The 25,065-nt window shown below is 34.7% G+C and overlaps 3 protein-coding genes across 3 annotated transcripts; 2 read left to right on the top strand and 1 right to left on the bottom strand.

Moving 5' to 3' along the window:
* The first annotated feature begins 2,895 nt into the window (after positions 1 to 2,895).
* On the top strand, positions 2,896 to 4,367 carry LOC129941815 (torsin-like protein). Its single transcript, XM_056050547.1, has 4 exons — positions 2,896 to 3,239; positions 3,299 to 3,567; positions 3,715 to 4,160; positions 4,220 to 4,367. Exons 1-4 carry the CDS (start codon positions 3,038 to 3,040, stop codon positions 4,329 to 4,331), a joined length of 1,029 nt encoding a protein of 342 aa, XP_055906522.1. The 5' UTR covers positions 2,896 to 3,037; the 3' UTR covers positions 4,332 to 4,367.
* On the bottom strand, positions 4,345 to 5,112 carry LOC129941816 (39S ribosomal protein L30, mitochondrial). Its single transcript, XM_056050548.1, has 2 exons — positions 4,870 to 5,112; positions 4,345 to 4,804 (listed from the first exon to the last, which is right to left on the bottom strand). The coding sequence occupies exons 1-2, from the start codon at positions 4,995 to 4,997 to the stop codon at positions 4,390 to 4,392; spliced, it is 543 nt and encodes a 180-aa protein (XP_055906523.1). The 5' UTR covers positions 4,998 to 5,112; the 3' UTR covers positions 4,345 to 4,389.
* A 6,762-nt stretch (positions 5,113 to 11,874) lies between these two features.
* Positions 11,875 to 22,531, top strand: LOC129942641 (helix-loop-helix protein 1). Its single transcript, XM_056051665.1, has 2 exons — positions 11,875 to 11,998; positions 22,072 to 22,531. Exon 2 carries the CDS (start codon positions 22,079 to 22,081, stop codon positions 22,472 to 22,474), a length of 396 nt encoding a protein of 131 aa, XP_055907640.1. The 5' UTR covers positions 11,875 to 11,998; positions 22,072 to 22,078; the 3' UTR covers positions 22,475 to 22,531.
* Positions 22,532 to 25,065: the final 2,534 nt, after the last annotated feature.

Here is a 25,065-nt window from a genome sequence, read left to right as displayed (position 1 = left end):
CAAGACAAAATATGCCCAGTGAAAAAAACAATGGATTGCTGAAGAGAAGCTGGATTTGATTTTACTCAAGTGGAGCCGCTGGGATAGAAAAGTAAGGATATTCACGCAATTATGTAAAGCACTGGATAAGTTAACCATTTGGTTGACTTAATCTTTTGGTAAATTAATTGTCAAATTTTATATGAATTAAATTAAAATTCTCTAAGCATTTTCACAGATAAAATTATACAAATATTTCTTGTAAACTAATTTAAACGTCATAGAGACTTTTGATTACAAACCTTTTATTTTTGTTAAACGACATACACAATTTATCGCTTTTTCGAACAGTTCTAAAATGAGTAAACCATTAAAAACGATTTGTTCATATAATGGAATGAATTTATTATTGTTTAATATTGTTTGTTTAATAATTAATGGATTAATTATTTGAAAATGATGAATCCGATTTAATTGAATCACTGGCTTAATTGATCTTAAAAAAATGCAACTGACAAATTGAAACAAGCCAACATCAAGTTCTTGCAAATTGGGATCATTGAAACTAGAACCACTTCCTACTTATTAGCAAATTGCAAAATGACAGCTCCCTGTTATTTGTTTACTGTCATTTGCAATTTCAGTTTCGATCTTCTATAATTATCGGTTTTTGCCGAAAAACATCGAAAACTCAAGTTTTCCCATTCATTTTTGGTAAACCACAACTTTTATATAAAACATCTCAAAAACTAGTAACAATTCAAAGTTGAACTAAACAAGCAAACCTTGCGAAACATTCGGCACTCAAATTAATGGAAACAAAACAGCTGATGGCTGCTGTCAAAACAAATATTTCATTTTGAAATAAATTTGGTCGTGTTAAGTAATATTATTTATACGATTTCCTTACAAAATAAGAATTATTGATTTTTGTTTTTTATTTACAGAATATGGAGGAGCTGCTTGGCAACAAAAAAAACCTAGAGCATAAAAGCCCCGGTGAGTATTTGCGACACTGGCGCATCTTTCATGATCCTCCAGAGTTTCAAACGCTTTTTGTTAAGCGAGGAACCGGAGTTCACTATGGCTACTGGCGAGGAAGGCTTACTCATAGTTTGTATTGACGTTTCCAGGTGATGCGTCTTCGAACTCGTCGGCACAAATATGTTCGACGCTTTCGCTTACTACCTGGATAAAATCTTTGCGGTCACTCCTTTCAATCACAGGGTTTGGGAGATATGAGAAAGGCAATAAGTTCATTTGTTGAGGAGAATAAGTATGAAAGAAAATCTCTTGTGGAGGCTAAGCGCAGCGGGCTAGAAAAATTTGCGCCAAAACATTCAACAATGTGGGGATCGTTGTTCCAGTGTGATATCGCCCCTTGATGGACAGCGATGCCAACATCAAGAAGATCCTAAGTGCTTTGGACAAGCCAGGCGAGCCCTCAAAGAAAGAAACCAAAAAGATAGTCAAGAAAAAATTGCAGCCCATCATAACAGCTTCATTGATCGCTCTGTATGAGTGAGATTTTGGTACGAATCTGGAACTAGGAATTTACTTTTTCTGCTCCGGCTATAAGGACCTACACAAGTTGCTGAAACGGCCACAATATATGGCGATTTTGAAGCACATTTGGCCAAGAAAAACAATAGTCATAAGATCAGTAGAAATTTTGGATTGAATTCGTTGTTAAAGAAGTACAAAATTTTTTCAATAAAATTAATTTTAATTGTAACAGTTTTGTTTATTGTTGATTCTAATATATATTTTCTAGATAATAAGCTTTTCCTTAGTGAATTGTTCGAACCGGTTGAAGTGAACAAAGAGGATAGCAGAAGCCAAGCTAGTTTTAAGTTTTTGTTGGTTCATGTCGTGAACACATTCCACCCGACCCCAGAACTTCAGTTGAAACTTTTCTTCGAGACGAGCTAGTGGTACGGCTTTGTCTGCGCTGTCGACGGCAAAGACAAATCCTTAGGAAAATGTTTGCACTTCAAAAATTTTCAAAAAATTGAATCTTGGGAGAATACATACCATATAGAACATCTTCACTGTGTGAAAGGAAGTGCTTGGATATTTTCATTTTATCCGCATCCGAGACAGTGGGTGGTGATGTAATGGGAGTTTTTTGTATTTTCGTATCGAAACATTTGTTAAACCCCTCAATGACGGGATCCCATTCGTTCTTTTGGAGCTCGTATAGACCTTTGTCTTCCTCAAAATCAACTTGATAAGAACCTACATAAGGCTAAAGTTGATATCTTGTATTTCCAGCTGCTTTAGTTCATTGCAGAGCATTTAGAAAGTTCTGTTCTCAATTTGAATTGGTTAGAATTCATTTTATTTTCACAAATAATTTGAGAAGAAGAAATAGTCACAACTTTTTACTCACAAATTTTTTCATCAATATCAAATTTGACAGCAGGTGTTAAATAAATTTAAATGTCAAATGAAAACGTGTCATATACACGTTTTCATTGGTGTGAACGATTTTCGGGTTTTCGAAAACTCGGTTTTTGGTTTGGTGTGAAAATTCTATAATACTCTACTCCAAGTGCACGAAAGTTGTATGCAACGGTTTAGAACTAGTTGCGTTACGTCTTTAAGTTGTCAGATTTACGTGAGCAATCTTAAATTGCTTAATGGAAGGCAGGCCTAAGTGACAAAGAATATCAAACACACCCATTTAGATATCAACTAGCTATGATTTCGGTTTGCGTCATTAATTTTAACAAATTTGTAATCGAACATTTTTGCCAAAATCTCTCTATATGAAAATGTCAAACAATCGTACATTTTAACTTCCAAAAAAAGTCTTGGAATTGTTACGCCAATGTTATGCGTAGCGTTGGAAGGAGATAGTTCTATGAATTCCACCGCCTATAGAATAAACTTGTTCATCAGCTGTTCGGTTAGTTTGTATTTGTGTTGTAGGCTAGCCGAAGAAGATGGCTAGCGAGTTATAAGTTTGACATCATATAATTTTGATAAATGCATAAATATTAAATATAAGCGTTCTTAGTTTTCATCTTTCAAAAAACTTAGTCAGAAGTCCAAAATGATAACGAAAATAATTGTCATACTATTAATTATATCTTCAACAATTTATCCTTCCATTGCTTTGCTGGATCCCATATCTGTCTCAGTTGGAGCAGCGGTCTTAGCAGGTTTAGGCTATAATTTTGATTTTGTGAAAGAAAAAACTTACTGTAAGTTGCAAGAATGTTGCAACGATGATTACATTCCTGGATATGTTTCAAGTAAGTTATAATTAGAGAAATAATAAACAAATGGTATCATATAAATTAAATAAATCTAGAATTGGAGGATGAATTAGAGTCACACCTGTTCGGTCAGCATATAGTCATACAAAAGGTTATTCCCGCCTTGCAAGCACACTTTAATAAAGGGACGCATTCTAAAAAATCCTTAGTACTTAGTTTCCATGGAACGCCCGGTACGGGGAAGAACTATGTTGCCGATTTTATGGCCAAAACACTTTACAAAAAAGGATTGTCCAGTAAATTTGTTCATGTTTTTAAAGGAAGAGCTGATTTTCCGCTTCAAAGTGAAAGCGAACTATATTCTGTGAGTTCATTTTTATTAACAAAGCGAAGAAACAATTTCCATTCCAAGACAAACCCCATTTAAACTAACCAACAGCATAATCATTGCACTAGAACCTATACCATACTTCAGATGAGAACTTATTACCCATTGAATTCTATTTTACAGAGACAAATTAAAATGTTAGTTGAAAATGCAGTCATGGAGTGTCCACGCTCACTTTTTATCTTTGATGAAGTTGATAAAATGCCTAACGGAATATTCGAAGCACTTACATCACTTGTAGATTATTCTTCGAAAAACAAAGATGTTGATTACAGGCAGGCCATTTTTGTGTTTCTTTCAAATACAGCAGGGGTAAATATTGCTACACATTTGGGATCCCTTTTAAGTAAGGGAATTTTGCGAGAGGACACGAAAATGAGTGATTTTGAGAATATACTTGAAGTTGGAGCCTATAATCTCGAAGGTGGAATGAAAAAGACAGGCTTGATAGAAGCACATGTCGTAGACCATTATATTCCATTTTTACCACTTGAAAAAGAACATGTAGCTAAGTGTATAGAGGCAGAGTTTCGAAGGTGGGGCAAGATACCATCAAGTGAAATTACTGAGTAAGTTTATGACCACGTTTAAATGTTTGAATTTTTGATTGATTTTATCTTTTTTTTAGAAAAATAATTGAAGAATTTGTCTCGTTTGAGAAGAAAACTGGATTGTTTGCTACATCGGGATGCAAGAGACTCGATAAAAAAGTTGTTGTGGAGGGAAAAATGATGTTTTAAAAAAAATAAACTGTTGTTTTTTTACCTTTTCAGAAAGTTTGTTTTATTCTTTGTATTTCTACCAATTATTTAACCATTTAAGACGCGCATCTCTTTTCAATAATTCGGTGTCTAGTCTTTTAGGATCAGATTCGAATTTTTCAGTGGCATCGAAACGTTCTTCCAATTGTCCAATTTCTTTGGTAACAATACATTCGCCGTTCTCCTTTAGTATAGTGTGCTTGATGTCATTCTCTGTTGGCTCTCCGAATTTAAATACAATTGGAGTGACTTTAATCAAATGCTTGATCTTCCATAGTCTAGCATTATTCTCGGGGATATTTTTGACGACGGTGAAGTTTCCTTGTTTGCCATCTAGTCCCAGGTCTTTCAAGATTCGTTTTTCCCAGTAAGGATTTCCTTTGACAGGCTTTATTCGTTGAACACGAAATAGCTTGGCTGGTGTTATTGGTGGATCTTGATGGTCCTGGGTTCTGCAAATTCATTTTTCAAGTCAACAATTTTTAATTAGGTTTTCTATAGTTGAAGGTTTTCTTACCGTGGGTAATAATATATTCCTTCGTATTTGATTCCATTAGTGTAGACATACTTCTTATTATGCTTTCCATACGTTCGCACAGGCTGGACACACAGCTTTAAAGCCTGGAGAAGCTTCGAAACTTCCATATTATTTTTTCTTTAGTTAGTATTAATTAAAATAATAAATATATAAACTAAATGCGCTCGAATTTTACTAAAAACACGGAAAAAGTTAGGTTGGAGTTACGAAACACAATCAGCTGATTTTGATAGTTATGTGGTGAAAAGGTGAACTGTTCTCACTTCTGTCACAGTTCAGATATAAAGTGCTGTTCTTAAGGCCTGTTTAAACTACAATTGACTTCATTTGTATTTATATTTTTCAATAGCTTTAGATAATGAATTCGTACTGTAGGTTTCACACTTTACTTTCTCTCACAATTACTTTTAGCATTTCAATGGAAAACTAGCTAAGCATTGCAATAGGTTAATTTTTAATTGAATTGTTTTATTAATAGTATTTTGCAAGAAATTGCCAAAAGTAAATCCTGGAATTAAAATAGCTTTACGCAGATTTGAGAAGGGTTAGGTCGTATTACTTGAAATAATAAGGGCAAGGATCAAATAAAGTATAGATCTTAAACGGAAACCTACTAATAACATATTTAACCTTCCGGTTAACAAATTCTCAAACTTTCCTTGAATATACTACAATTTACATTAAGATGTTGTCAAATAAATGTCAAACTTTGTCCGCCTTTAAATTTCACGTCAATAGAAAACAAAGGTGTGCAAAAATGAGATTGTTTTTTAGATACAAATTTAATAGAGGAAACCTCTATTACTCGCAAAATTAAATTGATTCAACGTTAAAATTTAGTGGATAACCTAAACATTGAAAGCCGTAATTTTAACGTCTTGCTAGTGACTAGTCCGGAGGCTTAATTTGTTATTAGTATGCGATTTTTCTGTAATATGGAGAATTTCATTTGAGTTTTTGAATTTGAAATTTGGATATTTGTAAGTCGGTAAAACATTAAAAAAAAAAATAACAGATGGTTTATTGATGAATAAATGTAAAATAATTTGTAATTATAATTCATATTGAATCATCAATAATTAAGATGAGGGTACTCTACAACAGATAATATTTTCTTTGTCAGGAGGCTAGCTGAAAGCTTTATTAAACAGGGAATTCAATTGTATGCATTCTTTATGGTCTTAAAAGCATCATTCGACTCATTCAACAGAGGTGATTTATTCCACAAGCTGTATGGTTTGGGCTTGTCTCTGAAGGTCGGACGCGTTCTAGAAGAGCTGTATAGAGGAACACAGGCTGCACTGTGGAACGGATCTTAGCTTTCTGATCGGTTCAAAATAACCTCGGGAGTAAGACAGGGGTGTACATTGAGTCCCATCTTGTTTTCGCTCTTCAAAGATTACCTTGTAGATTACCTTTCAGTAGGTGTTGATTTAGCAGGATTTCGTATTAAGGCATTAATGTTTGCTGATGATATAATAATTTTTGCGTATTCTCCAGAAACACTTGAACTTATGATAAATAATAGAGTATACCACTAATGCTGCCTGTGGAACCTTACAGTCAATACTCAAAAATCTAATATTTTGTGTGGCTCACAAGTATGGGGATGCAAAAAGTTTCACATGGTGGAGAAACTCTTAACACATTGAGTGAAGAGAATATTTCGTCTGCCAAAAAATGCTTCAAATTAGTACGTGATTATGCTGGAAACCCGGCTATTATACAGACCTTAAAGATGCAATCGGATTGTCTCTTGCACGTTTTTAGTATGAACGAATACCAACTTGTTAGAAAACTAGTAGCAAAAGCTGTAGAAGACCAAAGACACTGGTACAGTGAGTGGTTGAGTACCGCAGAAGGAAGCAATTTAAATTTTAATGTAAATGTGGAAGATGTATCGCACAGTAAAGCTCTTATGTACAAGGTTATAGCAGTGGTAGATGAGAAGTGTAGAGCAAAATATGCAGCTGAAGCAGTTTGGTCCTTGTTCTGAACAACTTACAGTAGACTCAACCATAATCGAAGAAACTACTTAAATGATGCAAATAATGTAAACGTCATTGCTACAATAGTCAAGTTAAAAAGCGAACTGCTCAACCTGAACTTCATACCGCACAGACCCGATTTACCACTGGAGTGTACTATTTGTAATTTATCAGAAAAAAGAACATAAAACATTTCTTTGGAACGTCGAAACTAGAAGAAATATTCTTGGAAGTGACTTTTTATCAGTCGGAGATATCTCCAAGCTCTATAACTGTTGCAATGTTGTGTTACGATTAGACCCAGAATTATGAATGAATACTTCTGACACTTTTTTTTTGTTTTTTGTTGTTAAGTACAGTAATTTAATTTATTGAAGTTTTCAATCTGGCAGACGGCAAATGCCATGCTTTTATGATTTTTGTAATATAATATTTATGTAATAATTGTAAAATAATATTTAAATCAATAAAAATCAATTATCTATCTATTGAACCATCACCCTTCAACAACAAAAAAGGAATAATAATATGACTCATTTGGATCCTATGAAAAATCCTATTTAGGACTATAGAAGACCTTTTAAAAAATGTAAGCTTTTCCAAAATTCTTTGTAAACTATGAATAATTAATATTTCAAGTTCTTGTTCTATTATTTATTTAAAAACTTATTGTTTCAGCATTTTGAGTTCAAAAAATATTTTTTAGAAAACAATTTTTTGACTTTCAAAAAGGATGCATTATGATATACAAAAATGTACATTAAAATATAAACACCAAACAGATTTTTAAAAATTCAATTTTTATTGATTTCCAATTTTTTTTTTAAAGTTTGGTCATCATTTTCTTATTTTTTGTCTTTCAAATTTAAATTACCCATTAGTTGGAGTAAAATGTTTAAATTCATAATTCAAATCAAAAGAAACAAATTTCGTTTACATTAAAATAGATACAAAGATTTAAAAAAATTAGATTAAATGCAAAGCTATCCTGGATTTAAAAACTATTTCAATATCTGGTAGCCTGGCTCTTAGCTTTAATTACAGTGTGACATCTGTCTGTTGGACAGTGAGCCAAATAATCGGCGGCATCTGTCAATTGAAATATTGTACCACTTATGTTAAACCATCCTCCACAGTGCGGTGTAATTTTTTGTTAAATGTTTCCCAACCGCACATTTTAAATCTCCACCAAAATGTACTATGGGATTTAAGTCAGGCAATTAGGATGCCCAATCCAATACGCTGATTTGTTGGTCCTTAAAATACTTTTGAGCATATTCGGATGTGTGCTTAGGGTCGTTGTCCTGCAACACATTTGAGAGGCAGGTTCTTGTCCGCATAAGGCAGCATCGTATCCTTCATGATATTCACCTTCATATTTTGATCCATTCCTTCGTATGGTTCCTTCGTAACCAAGAAAATTAACCCCGAAGTATGAAACTGCCACCGCCCGCCACCATTCTTGACGTTTTTTTGATGTATTCGGGATTCAGTTTATTTAAATTAAGGTTTGTCTGCCATCACTTCCGAAAAAATTTATCATTGCTTCGTCTATCCACAAAACATTCCTTCTGGCTCACTTCAATCAAAGTGATAGTGGGCGAATTTAAACCGCGTTGTTATATTTTGTTTTTCTCAGAAAGGCACTATTCTTGCGTTCCTTCTGAGCAAATTAGCTTCAACAAGCCTTCTTCGATAAGTTCTGGTAGTTTTTGGAAGCTGTAGTTTGTTTAACTACACTACTATACTACTTTAGAAACTAATATTTTTGATACGAGTTAAATATTATATTATTACTCTTAGCAACTGTCTCTGTGTCTATTTTAATGTCCATGAATGTCTAATATTAAAAGTGTTGCCATTATACTTTTCTTTTTTTTTGTCTCCAAGTTTAAATTCTATGAAATTTAACCATTGAGTGTTTACTTCTATTATATGGAATTTGCTCACTAAATACTGTCATGAATAAACTTACAAATTACCAGGAGTTTCATTATTATTAATTTTTTGAAAGGTAATGGAAGTTTTTCCGAAATGGTAATTTCGCAAAAATTGGTAAACTTTTTTTTTTAAATTAAATCGCAAAACACAATGGTACTTTTATGTTCTACAAAACTTTTTTTTGCAAACTAACATACAGTAATCGATTTGTTGCAGTTGACTATTTGGGAAACTCGTTATATCACTTTCGTATTTTTATGTCATTTGGCTGTCATCTGTTAAAAAAACGAACATTTCTCATTAAACATTTCATGAAATAAAGTTAACTTGTAATACATTGTTTCTTTTTGAAAAACTTTCAAATTGGTATTTATCTAATTGCATTAAATAAATACTTAGAATAAAGCTATACTAAGATCTAAATAAAAATTGTTAAGGGGACGGTTATAGCTATCAGTAAAACCCATCAGTCAAATTTGAAACAGGAGGAATCTGAAATGAAAAACTGATGAGCCTTTACAACAATCTGTAAATTTACGTCGTTAAATTAAATGTCACTTTAGATCATAACATAAAGCAATTTTATTGTTGCTTTCATCAGTAAAATTTTCAATGATGAAATTGGAACACCAACAGTAAAACGAAATGGATTTTTTTGGCTTTTGGCAGTCAGCTGTTCAGTAATATGAAATTTCAACATTAAAAATATTAAAATGGATTTTAAAATTAAAAACAACTTTAAATGCATTTTTTTCTTTTTGAAAAAAATACTTGAATATAGGATTCATCTTATTGCATCGATCAGAAATAACACTGTAACAATAACAATAACAATAAAATTTTACTGATGGATTTTACTGATAGCTATAACCAGCCCTAACTATTGCTTTAATGTCAAAAGGAATTGTTCAAATGTCATTGTTACGAATTGTTGGTATTTGTTAAAGTTATTTTGAAACAAGATTTGTGAGAAATTCTTTATCTGTCAAACTATTACTATTACTACTGTCAAACTAAACTAATCTGTTTGTTAAATTGTAAATAGCAAAATAAATAATGAGAAAAAAAAGTTGATTTGTAAATAATGTGTACATACATATGTTTTATTTTAAACATATCCGCAATTAAATATTTAGTTCTTTTTTAACACAAGAACGAAAAGCAACGAACGAAAAACATTTTTTTTTATAATAAACATTTTCGGTTCGATTTATATGACGACTCCTGCCATATCTTCATCGATTTGAAGACTATATACATATATATGACAACATATAAAGGGTGATTTTTTTGAGGTTAGGATTTTCATGCATTAGTATTTGACAGATCACGCGGGATTTCAGACATGGTGTCAAAGAGAAAGATGCTCAGTATGCTTTGACATTTCATCATAAATAGACTTACTAACGAGCAACGCTTGCAAATCATTGAATTTTATTACCAAAATCAGTGTTCGGTTCGAAATGTGTTTCGCGCTTTACGTCCGATTTATGGTCTACATAATCGACCAAGTGAGCAAACAATTAATGCGACATTAAACCAACCACACGAATGCGTACAGTGCGTACAGAAGAGAATATTGCGTCTGTTTCTGAGAGTGTTGCTGAAGACCGTGAAATGTCGATTCGTCGCCGTTCGCAGCAATTGGGTTTGTGTTATTCGACCACATGGAAGATTTTACGCAAATATCTTGGTGTAAAACCGTATAAAATACAGCTCGTGCAAGAACTGAAGCCGAACGATCTGGCACAACGTCGAATTTTCAGTGAATGGGCCCTAGAAAAGTTGTCAGAAAATCCGCTTTTTTATCGACAAATTTTGTTCAGCGATGAGGCTCATTTCTGGTTGAATGGCTAGGTAAATAAGCAAAATTGCCGCATTTGGAGTGAAGAGCAACCAGAAGCCGTTCAAGAACTGCCCATGCACTGTTTGGTGTGGTTTGTACGCTGGTGGAATCATTGGACCGTATTTTTTCAAAGATGCTGTTGGACGCAACGTTACAGTGAATGGCGATCGCTATCGTTCAATGCTAACAAACTTTTTGTTGCCAAAAATGGAAGAACAGAACTTGGTTGACATGTGGTTTCAACAAGATGGCGCTACATGCCACACAGCTCGCGATTCTATGGCCATTTTGAGGGAAAACTTCGGAGAACAATTCATCTCAAGGAATGGACCGGTAAGTTGGCTACCAAGATCATGCGATTTGACGCCTTTAGAATATTTTTTGTGGGGCTACGTCAAGTCTAAAGTCTACACAAATAAGCCAGCAACTATTCCAGCTTTGGAAGACAACATTTCCGAAGAAATTCGGGCTATTCCGGCCGAAATGCTCGAAAAATGCTCGACCACCTAAGACGCAGCCGCGGTCAACATTTAAATGAAAATATCTTCAAAAAGTAAATGTCATGGACCAATCTAACGTTTCAAATAAAGAATCGATGAGATTTTAAAAATTTTATGCGTTTTTTTTAAAAGAAGTTCTCAAGCTCTTAAAAAATCACCGTTTATTTGCTGCAGTTAGGCTGAAAATCGATATTTTAACCGAGTTTTGAGCTTTAATCAATTAATAACCCTTTTAAAATGTTTGTTTTCTTTTAATCTAAACAAATTGGTTATTATAATAAATACAACATTTTTTATGCAATTTAAAAACTATTTAATTTGGTATTTAACCCTGTATAATATTTTACTATCTATGAGTATTATTTATTGTCTAAATGCACAGCAGTTTATATTCCTCTTTTTTACATTATAGATGGTAAAAAGGTTTAATACCTTCCCTTAAGCATGTCTATACATACATATATGTAATAGAGTAAAGTGGGCGGGATTTCTTCCATCTTGTGAGGACCAGATGATGCTTATTGGATGTGCTCAGATGAAAGCACTCATCTGTGCACCAAAAGCGATGAAAGAAAATCTCTCGTTTTTAAGGGTTGGGAAATGGTCTCTTGTTCGTGACAACCAACCCCTGCTTCCCAATTTAGGAATGCTGTACTGAAAAAATAGTATAAATCGATGCTGCAAAATGGTTTGCTTCACAGTATATTTTGAGATTTCACATCACAAAGAACTCTATGGTTATTCGGATATTAAAAAGTTAGTGATTGCGAAAAACGCTTTATTTAAATTAATTTCGAGTCATATTGTGGATTAATAAATAATTAAATTTAAAGGTATTTAAAGACACATTTTTTTAATCATTTGTCTCTAAAGAGTTTACGTTTTCAAAGATATGTATACGAACAGTGAAAGTTTATAAATTAATGGTTATCTAACTATTTTCCTAATCCTGTTTAAAAAAATGTATGTTTAATAAATGCAAAGTATTATGAAAACTTCTAACAGTTTAAAAAACATCAAGTAAAATCTTTGAAAAAGTTACACAAACTTTAAGTTATGTACACATTTTCCTTAATCTTAAAGATTTCTTATTGAATCAATTTGAAAATAATTGGTTTCGGATGTGGTACAAATATGCAGAAAGTGCGCTGTGAATATTTCCTACGTTCTAAAAGTAAAAACATTTGAAACTTTTAACTTTGCAAATTGTTGTTCAAATTTTTACTTTACACAAAATGCTCCCACAGTTTTATGCAAAACTTAAACCTAAGCAGCCATTTTGTTTCTACATTTCATGAAGTTTTTACATGATTTTTCTAATACCTAAAGACAGCTTATTGGTATTTATGCGGAAATGTATTTATAGTGTAGGTGTTTTATAGTGAGGTTCTTTATCTTTCGAACAAATAACTATTCCAAATGTTTTTAAAAATTAAATAATAAAATTTACTTGTACAAAAGTGAAGTAAATTTATTTACACTGTAATTTATTTTTATTTGCTGTTTGGCCTTTCATTGACATTTAGCAGTTATAAAAATGGTGTTTTTTAACGTGTGGTTTCCAGGAAGAAATAAAACGCATTTAATTCAATATTATGACTAATGAATAATGAAGAATAATGAAGAATTTTGCTTTATAATAAAGAATAGTTGTATGTTATGTTTCGGTTGTCCCGAATAAATTCCAGCCGGGAAGCCCAATTTTCTACCACTTTTTGCAGTAATTGAGACCGTATGTCAGCAATACAATAACTTACCCAATATTTTCTTTTATTGTGTCAATCTTTCCGGGCTTATTTGTGTTAACAAGTGACTTCACATTATCACACAACAAATAGTCCAGCCTCTAGCGGTGTTAAATCAAACGGTCTAGGATCTCCACGCAATTTAATGCGGTTTCCAGACGTTTTCTTCAATAAATCAATTGTTTTGTTGCATCGCATGAACCTAAACGTTTCTTTGGTAATTCAAATTTATAAATACGGTGGCGCAACAGTCCGTAGAGAACCAGGGCTTAGTGACTTACAACTCTCAACCATTCCTGTGTGCGAGTCCTTTCAGGGATGGAGGGGACCTACAGCTTAGAACGTTTCATTACAAGAATAACTTTTGGAGGAATTGTCAATTGCTAGCAAGAGGCAGTATCAGTGACAAAAAACTTTAGGTTGCACAGGCTGGGATAGAACCCAAGACCTCTGGCATGGCAGTCCTACGCACTTTTTTTTTTATTCTTGAAACTATCTTAAAGCTAGACAAAAATTCATAAAACTAGCCTAATTAACCATAACTTACAACTAACTTACTGGTCCCATACGGTCACTCAAAGTAAAAATATAACACTTACTAATGCCTTTCGGTCCTAATTAGAAAATTTAAAAAAATACTAATATCAATATTCTTTTTTATTTTTACTTAAAAACTACTTAAAATAAGGTCCTTAATATAAAACTTAAAACTAACTTAAACTACCTATTCTGCCTATAAACTACTTAAAACTAGAACAACTACAGCAGCAAATCTAACTTTTTTTGTTTTTCATATTTGGTTGTCTTTTTTTTTCTTTTATTTTTTTTTTTTCATTTTTCTTGTGCCACCATGCTTATTCTACTTAAAACTAAACCCTAAAACTATAAAATAAGTGTGTAAGCCGGCCAAGGCTTAAAACCACATCCCGACTACCACACCACATCCTGCTTCACCCCATTAGGTCGGTCCCGTTCGGACACAGCCCTACTGCTCCACCTTGTGCCATGAGGTCCCGATTGTACAGGAGTCGCCTATCCATCGGAAATGAGAAATGGCACTGGTGGAATGAAGCCGCACAAGCGTGTACTCTCAAAATACTCGTCGTTTGGATAGAACGGCCCGAAAATTAAATTGTTGGTCAACGAAATAGTTCTTGCAATGTGACATCGAACGAGTTTTATCACGAAATTGTCAATTCTGTTGGTTCGAGCCCCGTTGTATAGGACCTCGTTGGAATAGTAATGCACATAAGAAGATTCGGCTGTTCGATATAAGCCGGTACAGCGTCGTAAAGACTGCCGCTCGAACACCCGAAACCTCTGGGAAGGGGCAACGTTGAACCACACAGGACAACCATACACGATCATTGGCCGTATGACGGCCATGTAGCAAATTACCTTCACTCTGGGGTCAAGCCGACTGCTAAAAAACAGCCGTTTCGTCAGAGCGAAGGCTCCTCTGGCCCTGGTCAGAGCAGCATTTATATGTCTGTCGAAATATAAATACTGATCTTACCAGATACCGAGGTACTTCACTACACTTTTTCTCTCTAATGGCTGCCCGTGAAGATCAACGATGACCATCTTGAGCGAATTCTTACACGTATCCCTCGTGGCCCAAGCCAACGGAGTCCGGAACAGAATTGTCTCCGACTTGTGGACATTTATTTTCAGTTTCCAGTCGTCGCAATATCGCTGAGTCTTGTCGAAATCACGCTGCAAGAGAATTCTAATAACCTCAATCTTTCGGGCCGTTCTGTACGCAATTAGATCGTCGGCGTACGCAATTGCCTTTGTAAGACTACCTATCAGATCGCTGGTGTAAATGCTGAAAAGAATCGGCGAATTCACCGCTTCCTGTTGAAGACCATTTTTAATTCAAAATGTTGGGGTAGAAGTTACATTGCCACTTTTGACAACAAACTTTCTACCGTTAAGCATATCATACAGTATATACAACAATGGCTTGCTTATAACAAGCCTGCTCAGTTTTAGGTATGTAAGATCCTCTAACCATACGGTGTCAAAGGCCTTTTCCAAATCAACCAGAACAGCACCTGTGCATTGTGGTTTGGATTTATTTCATTGGATATCAGAAACGATTTTAGACGCAGCATGAATTGGGTCATGAACTCATGACCCGACTTGAACCCGAACTGTTTATCCGGAATTATTTTGTTGTTTGGAGCCCACTTAGTCAGAGCCCTATTGATAATCTTTTCGAAAACTTCGCTGATGCTCGGAAGAAGACTTATCGACAGAAGATTTAATGGGTTGGAGTTGCCCTTTCCCTTTTTCGGGAGACGATGAACCACAGTGGTCTTCCAATGCTCTTTATAATTTGCAATATTTAGTGCATTGTTGAAGAGTGTGGTGTAAATGTCAATTGCCTCCATCGGCAAATGTCTTAGTACAACGTTGGATATATGTATACCATCGATACCTGCTGACTTTTTATTTTTTATTGAATTGAAGATGAGCTGAAGCTCAGCCTTCGTCACTAACAAGGGAATTGGTCCCGTTTGCTCGGCGATTATGGCATTTGCCAAGGAATCGTCATTGAACCGCATGAAACCGCGGTTCTCAGATAGCCATTGTGCTGGAAAGCATCTCCCACCGCCTATACTTTTTCCTTCAGATCTTCAATTATATAAAAGTCATCGTCTAATATGGCTTCTTTCGGATCTATTTGCACTGTACTGAGAACGTCCCTTTTTTATTTAGTTGCTTGCAGTTTCTGACATGGAAGGTCATTATCGTTTTTTTCCTGAATATCTTGTTGATTTTGGGGAACAAACTAGGGTCACTGGAATGAACTGACCGGATCTTGCGGTAACAGTACTTGTTAATTGATAACCTGTAGTTGTCCTTTATCAACAGATTGACATTTTTTATTGACGACCTTGAACCTCCAAGTCGTGTGGGTCTGTAAGTCGTCTGTACAAATTTTTGATTCTTGGCATTAAGCTACTCTTGTGCCTACGTAGTACGTCAATAGTCGCGTTTCTATAAGAGTCCATTTGGTCCCGTTCTTTGGACTTTGGTATCGTCCATCTGTTGTAAATGTTGGTAAATTTCTGTATTTGTCAGGTTTTTATTGTTTGGTGGGGCTATGTCACTCCAACGAAGGTCTCTCACTAAGGCGTTGGTGAAACGAGGTAAGCGCATCTTACTGTACTTGTAAGAGTGCGTTGCAACGTATTCCTCTAACTCCACGCGTTCGTTCGGAATCTGCATTACAGCAGTCAGTCCGCAGTGATCACTGTCGAAAGTCCTACGCACTAACCATCTCGCCAAGGGTATTGCATTACTTTGGTAATAAATTTGCATAGTTTGGAAACGGTGTTTATGAGTCAGTATACACATTATGAAATGGCAAACCAATCATGAACATAAGGCAAGTGACAGCTGTCATAGACCAGCTTCTAAAAAAAGTATTTTCACATTTTTGAAAAACGTTGTTACAAAAATATTTAAATTAATAAGTTTCTACGAATTATGGTTTTGTTAGTAATCAAATCTTCTCGTTAAATTATGGAACACAACGTCTTTTAAGTGGCTAATGTCTCTTCTTTCTTCGAAGCAGAGCATTTTGCCACCAGGATTTTTCAAGACCTCGTTCATTGTTTCGAGCTGTAATTAACGGAAATCGTGGATCATATTGCCTTTAAGTGCTTTACTCATTTTCGGATTGTTAGCATAACATCAGTCCTTATCACCGTTTCACAAGAAGAAGTCCAAATGGGTTGACATTATCAAGTCGGCCAATAACACGATTTGCTAATTTAATTCTCAAAAAGTCAATTGTGGTATAGTTTTAGCGCTTTCCTGCATGTACCGCTGGTCGCCCAGATCCATTTCTTCAATTTCAGAAAAAAAGGTTTACATGGCTCTCTAACGCACAGGATCATAGCTCCACAATCGTCACAGACACATCAAGGTCAATTAGACCTTGATGTGAAATGTTGAGCTGAAATCGATGATGCGTTGATGTTGTGAACTGCAATTCGCACTCTCGACTACAGCAGCCACTTCGGCATCCGTACTTCCGTCTCAGAACATAAGTGTGGCAACAGAAAACATTAGTGTTTTTTTTATTTATAATTCGTTAAATACTAACGTTAACGATTCTTAATAATATATACTTAAAATCTAAAAACATAAACTAGACTTTTGAAAAATATTAATTTCCAATTTATACTTTTTATATTATCATTTGGTGAATTAATGCAAGAGTGAAATTTATTATAGATTTCAATTAATTGATTTAAGGGGTTATGTACACCATAGTTTAATCTGCTAAAATTAGTATTTAATGGTTTCTGGAGTCTTATACTTGAACGACTAAAACTAAAGTTTAAACTACCAAAAACTGGTGGTGATGAAATTTGTCCGTTAATTATTTCAACAATAAAACAAAACTGCAAGTACATCCTATGAATTGTCAAAGAAGGAAGATTTATGAGAGAAAGTCTTTGTTTGAATATTATAAACCACGGAAGGGATCGTAGACAAAAACGCAAAAATATTTTCTGTATGGCTTCGAGTCTTCTGACGTGTACGGTGGCATAGTAAGGTGACCATACTGTACAAGCATATTTTTGGTCTCATAAATGAAACAATAAGTAATTTTAAAACATATGGATCACAGAAATCACGGCCAAGTCTCTTAATAGAACCCAAAACTCTATTTGCTTTTTTGACTATGAAGTTAATATGTTCATTTAATATTAGTTTAGAATCTAACACAACACCCAAGTCAAAAAATACATATAGTCTACTTAAAGGACAAGAATCAAACATGTAACTAAAAACGATTTTAACTTTTTTGCGTGTAAAACTCATGACATTTGTCAACATTCAAAGCAAGACGATTATTATTGCATAATTCCCTGAATAATATTAAGTCTTCTTGCAAGAGAAGACAGTCAGTCAAGTCATTTATAAATAACAAAAATAGAATAGGACCAAGGTGACTACCCTGGGGGACACCAGAATTCACAACAAATGAACTTGAACACTCATTACGAAATTTAACACTATAACGTCTATCTTGCAAATATGAGGAGATCCAATTGATGAAACATTAGTTAAAACCATGAACGTCATATAACCATCATCAGTTCCTGTTTGATTATACTTTTTCCAAGCTTTGTTTCTTTTGTTTTTTGAGTTTTTAACGTGAGAATCAAATTATGGTGGAACACTCAAGTTATTCCGAGTCTTTTTAAATGGAATCGTTTTGTAGAAACATTCAAAAAGAGTTAAATAAAAAATGTTACACAGATCGTCAATATTTAAGTTACAAAATAAGTGATCTTAATTGATCGTACATAAAAAGTTAAAAAGGTTTTCAAAATTACACCTACTAAAGTTGAATTCTAGTCTGTTGTTATAAGATAAAATATGAGGTGAAGGAATGTTTAAATTAAGTGCTATTTTAACAGCAGAAGAAATCACAGCTGCTTCAGAGCATATGGTTTCGGGGAAAAATACCAGATCGAGTGTTTTTCCAAAACGGTTCTTCACGCCGTTGAGTTGTCTTAAGCCACACGAAGACATACCATCTGTTAATAAATTGAAGATGACGCTTTTATTGGAACGTAGAAGTTATCGTCGTCAATTTAAAATTGAGATTGGGTGAAAATCGCCAACAACCGATACTTCGTCTTCAGGTTCTAAAAGGATATAAGTACCTTCAATACAGTTGTTTAGTTTTTCATAAAACTCATTCTTGGAGCTTGGAGGTATATTTGCTGATACAATAGATAAATGTCCTGTTGTCATTCTAGTTTTAAAGCATAATATTTCGATGTCTGTTGATCGAAAGTTGTCAATCAGGTAACCAGTGAAAGTATTGTTGATAGCGACAAGAATTCCGCCACCAACGGCGTTTCGTCTAAATTATTACGATCACGTCTAAAGACTTGATAAGAGGAGTCAAAAAGATCCGAGTCCAAATAGAGTTGTTGAGCCATGTTTCCGTCAATATTATGATATCGTGAGAAATATTGTTAATGTTTTTGTTAACCTGTTGGTCTTTTTCCGAAGTCCATTTACGTTTTGGTAGTTTATTAATACCTTGTTAAGCTGCTTTGACGGTGGTTTAGCGTTGTCCGATACTGACGAAAAAGGTTGTTGACTTTAGTCCAAAATGATGGTGAATTTAAGACATGGAAAATTTAGTCAGGTGCACGTATTTTAAGGGACGAATACTTGGTCTGGTTACGATGTAAAACTTTCTCAACATTTAACACAAATGGGGAACCCGCAGCTTTTCGGACAAGTGATTTTTTATTTCAAGTGCTTTTGTAGACGGTGGAAGCTTAGAAAGAAACAATACTTTTTGACAGAGCAGAAGTCGAAGAATCCACATCCAGTGTTGTCCACTTTTTAAACAAACTTGGTTATAGCATGCGCGGTGGTTGCTTAATTTCGTCCAAAACTTATTTTCAAAGAATGCACGTTGGGAAGCGCACATCACTTACTTTTGAATTAAGTTTACAATATTTTCCAAAATTGTTCAAGTGCAAAGCGTCTCATTGTGAGTTTCAATGTTGAGACCATTTTTATCGGCCACATCCAGGGGCGCCTTTACACTTTTGGTGGCCCTGGGCCCAAATGGACTTTGTCAGTTGCAAAATCATGAATTAAGCCATCAAATTCAATTTCCTGCAGTAATTCATTTTCAATTGATAAAATTGACAAGCTATTTATTCTACCTTGTAGCACTGTGCTCGAAGTTCAAAATCATCCCTTAGATCATTTATAATAGAACATAGTGAACAAAGCAAATTGGCGGCAACGTTAATCGTTATTGTTTCTTTTTGAAGGCTCTTGCTAGGCTTATGAATTTTTTCTAATGCACATACTCCAAATATCTGTTAAAATGAGGAATTTCAGTTTTGACATTTTGTTAAACAGGCTTAGCGCTTCGTTTTTTTTGTCTGGAGCTTGCTCTGGATCTCTAGAGATAGATGTCAAGGCTTCAGTAATTTGCTTAAAACCATGATGAAGCGCATTAACTGCATCACGTAGTGCAGACCATCTTGTTTAAGAAAGGCTTTTAAGAACTCTATGTGAACCTTAATATTCATACAATTTATTCCAGCGCTTGGAATGGAAGAAAAAAAGTTGTATAGTTTTTAAAACACTTGAAAGAAACTTGTTGCCTCCTGCACACAACCAGCCACATGAAGCCTACTAAGTTAAGAGAATGTGCTGCAAAAGTTACAAAGGTAGCAAATTCGCACTTCTCCTTAAATCTTGCTGCAAACCAGAATATTTTCCCGACATATTAGACGCATTATCATATTGAATCTATTGAATTATCATGATTTTCCAGAAATGTCAAGATTGTGACAGCCATATATTTAGATTTATGCTCTTGAATAGGTGTACATTTTAAGAACTTAACGATGGGAACACAATTTTTAACATTCCTAATTACTGTCAACACTTGTGCAGAACTGTATAGATTAGAACCATAGAGTAGAACGAAAGCGGAGTTGTTAAGATAATGTTGACAGCGTGTGCAAATATATGATTAAGGATTCATGTTGCCAGAAGTTTAAGATGTTGAGGAGGAGAATTTCAACGGAACTGAGAGTAAAATAAACTTGTTTTTTTGTTACTGTCTACTTACCTTATTTGGGTTTCTATATAATTCTTGTATAGATTCATTCATTTTGATTTGGTGGATTTGGGGCCAAATGTGGATTTGGCCCACCGGGCCCATACCTAAAGACGCCACTGGCCATATCATTAGAACCCGTAGAGAAATCGACTAATAAAACCATTCAAATGTTTCAACGTCTCAAAAATTTCAACAGAATTGGTTCAATTGATTTTGACTTAGTTTTCAAAGTTCCTTTAAGTCGCAATTTTGCTATTAATTTGGACAAATGTTGGTAGAAGTTTTCACGAGCTCTAATGCGGAATTTTATCATAATTGTGAGCCGCATTCCACTTTTTTATTTTTTAGATACGTAATTGCTAAATTCCTAAGTAGTACCCGTGGCGTGATGGTTCAATCCCTGTCTGTGCCAACTAAAATTTGTTTCACCGATATCGCCTCTTGCTAGGAGTCCAAGAGTATAACTCAAATTAGCAGTTCTGATTCGGCAAACAAATTGTAGGTCCACTCCATCGCTGACATGGCTCTCACACAGGAATGGTTGAGAGTTGTAAGTCAAGAGGCCCTAATAATTTCAATCTACTTACTAAAATTTAAAAAACTCGAAAGACAAGGGAAACTTTCCCCCTTTTTGCTAATTTGAAAATGTCGAAACTGTCCTTAAGATTCGGTTTACATCAAGAATTCATTTTCTAGGGGACTTGCGCGCTAATTAGAATATATTAAATTTCAACTCATAAAGAAAGATTGAAAACTATAGGTTTTTTAAATTGCAACGGTAAGAAAAACCATATCCCGACAGCCTAGATTATAAAGGACACATCGTCCACTTGGAATCATAAATAGCTATACAACTCCACGTTCGCCTTAAAAAAAATCAAGACCAAAAAAGAGCAAATAACAGAGCCAAAAGTCCACACATGAATTGCAAAATTTGTTGGTTCGCTTTCTTCAGATTTTGTCTGAAGTTTTCTTGAAAACTCATGCGACAACTTGGCAAAACATTGGTACATGTTGCATTTAAAATTCAATCCCTGCGAATTATTTCGATAAATATTAAATTTTATTGCTTATGAGATTATTGGATCAATAGGTCGATATAGCATCCCATCCAGAAAAAACCCTTCTATATATGCCCTTAAGGGAATCAATGCTGTTAAAGTATACAAGCCTACCAGTTATTATTCTAGGTGTTAAAATATGCCACGAATGACGAATAATAATAGTATAAATAAAAACAAAATATCTATAAGTGCGGTCTCTAAAAGAATGCTTCCTAACCCGAGGGTTGTGTATTGTGTTTGTAGAACAACTCAAATAAAACATCCCCCACCTTAAGTACGTATAGTTTACCCTCAAGGGTGTAGAAATTCGTCTCAAATTATTGTATTTAACAGCCTGCCCTCAAACAAAACGTGTGTTGTTTCTTTGTCAGTTTCAGTTCTTTATTGAAGTTCGAAGGGGTTGAAATAATTGCTGATAATAAATTCGTACTTCATGTCTTTTCTTTTGGTATTTTTTGCAGGACAAACATGGTATATGACATGACCCATTTGGTACCATCTCAGAGCATCGCATTGGGAAGCTACTATATTCCTGAGGACCATGTCGTGATGCCGTGTGAAAATGTTCCCCAAACGACGCCACATACACCGCGGCGGCGAACTACTCCGATCACCAATTTGGATCCATCGGAATTGGTGGGATTGTCAAGGGAAGAACGTCGTCGACGTCGTCGAGCAACACTTAAATATCGTACAGCCCATGCTACACGGGAGCGGATACGAGTTGAGGCTTTCAATGTATCATTTGCTGAGCTTCGCAAATTGCTTCCAACCCTTCCACCTGATAAGAAGCTATCAAAAATCGAGATTCTCAAACTTGCCATTTGTTATATTGCCTATTTGAATCATGTTCTTGAAACATAAATTATTATTTTTTGGTTCTCTCATAACACAATATTTAAATCTAGTTCGATAATCAACTGTGTGATAATTTATTATTTTTACGCGTAATTGTAATTTAATTTATTGATTTTATTTTTTAATCTTAGACCGTAATAAAGGAAAAATTGCTTTAAAAGTACAATTTAAAAACATTGTTTACATATTTCTCTTCGGATTTTTTTATTTCGTCAACCGTCTTTTCAAATAGAGAGGTAAGTATGTACATTTATATCTTGTTGGGTGGCATCAGTTGGTATGCTTCCATTTTGAAACATTGAAATGGTCTTCGTCTGGGGGAGGCACCTGCGCCAAAATTATATGAAATTTATGTGTAACTTGTATCCGTAGAGAACTCAGATTTTTGCGTTTGTATTATAAACCATGACTTTAATAATATGTTTAGCATTTAAATATGTTAACAATTCACGAGCGGACTTCTGATGGAAAATATTCGCAAAGTATGTATTATTATAGAGTATTTTAAGCTTTTAAAGTTTATAAGTCAGTAGTCACATGGTTTTCCATTAGGTACCAATTGGGGCTGAATATACTGGATAACTTCACGAATTCGATTTTTAAATTTTTAAATCAATCCAGAACCTTTGACATAGACTTAAGATTTCTCGTAGACTTGAAGAAATAAGTCTTAAATTTATTCTTTTAAACCCTACGCATAAACAGACAACTCTTTAACACTGGACGTTCGCTTAGGGCCCGCAATCACCAGGGAACCCAAATTGTTGAAACATAACTTAACCTCTATTGATAAATTTTCAAGAAAAAAATATTTCGATACAATTTTGCTGAACATTTTAAATCACATTTCCTGCGAAATTATTAACTTCCCAAAGGAAGTTATTGTAATTATTTTCGATTTCTCGAATTGAAAATTTTTCGATGTTTCAAGGTCACTAGTCGAAACATCTGTACGTTCGCGACGTTTTTTTGTCGTCCATAGCTCAAGAATCAGAAGAGATATCGACTTCAAATAAATTTTGCTATTCAGATAAAAATACAGAAAAGCCTCTCAAGAAAATTGCGTCGGTGATTTTTTTTTACCATATCAGTTTTAAAAAAAGGTGAACATTTTGGTTTTGATGTTCAAATGGTAGACATGTGCATTCAAGAGGAAACAAGCGTCCACAGGTTTTTCTCAAAACGCACCTCTGTCTATCAACTCCTACTCTCACCTCCCCGTGGTGAACATCGGGTGCCTAGTACCTCAACTGGAGATTGGGTTCCAACCCCAGTGGAAAGTTGTTGGGGGCAGCAAACGAGAGAGGTGGGGAGAGGTGGGGAGAGGTGTTTCCACTAAGACACCTCTCCTTATCCAGAAGACGGCAACGAAGGAATTCCCGAGATGAAATCAACGGTGGCGTCTACAGTTCCAGTAAGGTTGAACTACTAAGTGAACACCTTATAGGGCTTCTTCGACTTATTCGGAGCCCAGGCCTATAAGGAGCGGTTTTATCCGGCTCCCCACACTTGGAGTTATACTTAGGATCTGGCCCTCCAGGTTGGGGGTTGTGCGTCGGGGTGACTTTCTAGCCACGTAAAAGCTTTCATAGTTAAGAAGCACCAACAAGCCTCGGATACGGATGGATTTATTGTTGACAACCAACGCAAACGAATGAAGGACAACAAACTTCGGATATGCACGTGGAATGTTAGGTTTCTTAAAAGACCACGTGCAGCCGAAGAATTAGCGGAGGCCCTAGACCGCTATAAAGCAGATATCACCGCCATCCAGGAAATACGATGGGATGGGCCGGGCAAAAAGAGGATGAAAAACTGCGATATTTAGTATGGTGACTGCTACCACGAAAACCAACAGCGCTTATTTGGACGCGGCTTCGACATTGGAGCCAGACTTAGGCAAGAAGTCTTGAGCTATAGGTGCATCAATGAGTGCCTCAATTATTCCGTTTTTAGTAAAAGTAACAGCTTCCAATTAGCGCGGACTATTCAAAATGAAACTTCTAATTGGAAAACGCTTTAGATAAAGCAGTTGTACAAAATCTACAAACGGCAAGGAAAAAAAAGATTTGTTTAAAAATGTAGGAAATGCTTTTGTTTGCATTGTTCTTGGAATGGTATTTATATAAGATTTATATAAATAATTTATGCACACATACATATTAATAAAAATAATAAAGTTTAAATGTACATTTATGTTAATATGGACATATTTTTCAGCAAGTGAGCATAAATAAGGTATTATGACACATTAACAGGTATAAAAGAGTTTATTATTTTAAAAGCTTTTCTCAGCCTGAAACTGTTGCTATCCTGGAAAATTGGAACAGGAACACAAAAATTATAAACAAAAAATCGAGCAAACATAGTACAGACCTTGCAACGGGTAGTTAAGGAATCACATACACTTAGACGTAGGCGTATAGGTATCTCAACACGTGTCCTTTCTAACTTCTAAGGTAAACTTATTTTCTGGAATCAGTTCCCTTACTCAATGGGAATAACATGAAATATTAAAATAACAAGTTGTTAGGGGAATTCCAATATGCAAAAGAAAAATTCCTGTAGGGTAACCATTACATTAAATCCTACTAAAT

Source organism: Eupeodes corollae, chromosome 1 (assembly GCF_945859685.1).
Source record: "Eupeodes corollae chromosome 1, idEupCoro1.1, whole genome shotgun sequence".
Taxonomy (NCBI): domain Eukaryota; kingdom Metazoa; phylum Arthropoda; class Insecta; order Diptera; family Syrphidae; genus Eupeodes; species Eupeodes corollae.
Note: the sequence above shows the minus strand (reverse complement) of the source record. Positions and strands in the feature narration are given on the sequence as shown.

Excerpts from the sequence above, each read along its gene's own strand:
- LOC129941815 (XM_056050547.1), top strand. The coding sequence starts at position 3,038 with ATGATAACGAAAATAATTGTCATACTATTAATTATATCTTCAACAATT. Across the intron at positions 3,240-3,298 it reads CATTCCTGGATATGTTTCAA|AATTGGAGGATGAATTAGAG; the intron begins GTAAGTTATAAT and ends AAATAAATCTAG. Across the intron at positions 4,161-4,219 it reads CCATCAAGTGAAATTACTGA|AAAAATAATTGAAGAATTTG; the intron begins GTAAGTTTATGA and ends TCTTTTTTTTAG.
- LOC129941816 (XM_056050548.1), bottom strand. The coding sequence starts at position 4,997 with ATGGAAGTTTCGAAGCTTCTCCAGGCTTTAAAGCTGTGTGTCCAGCCT. Across the intron at positions 4,805-4,869 it reads GGAATATATTATTACCCACG|AACCCAGGACCATCAAGATC; the intron begins GTAAGAAAACCT and ends ATGAATTTGCAG.
- LOC129942641 (XM_056051665.1), top strand. The coding sequence starts at position 22,079 with ATGGTATATGACATGACCCATTTGGTACCATCTCAGAGCATCGCATTG.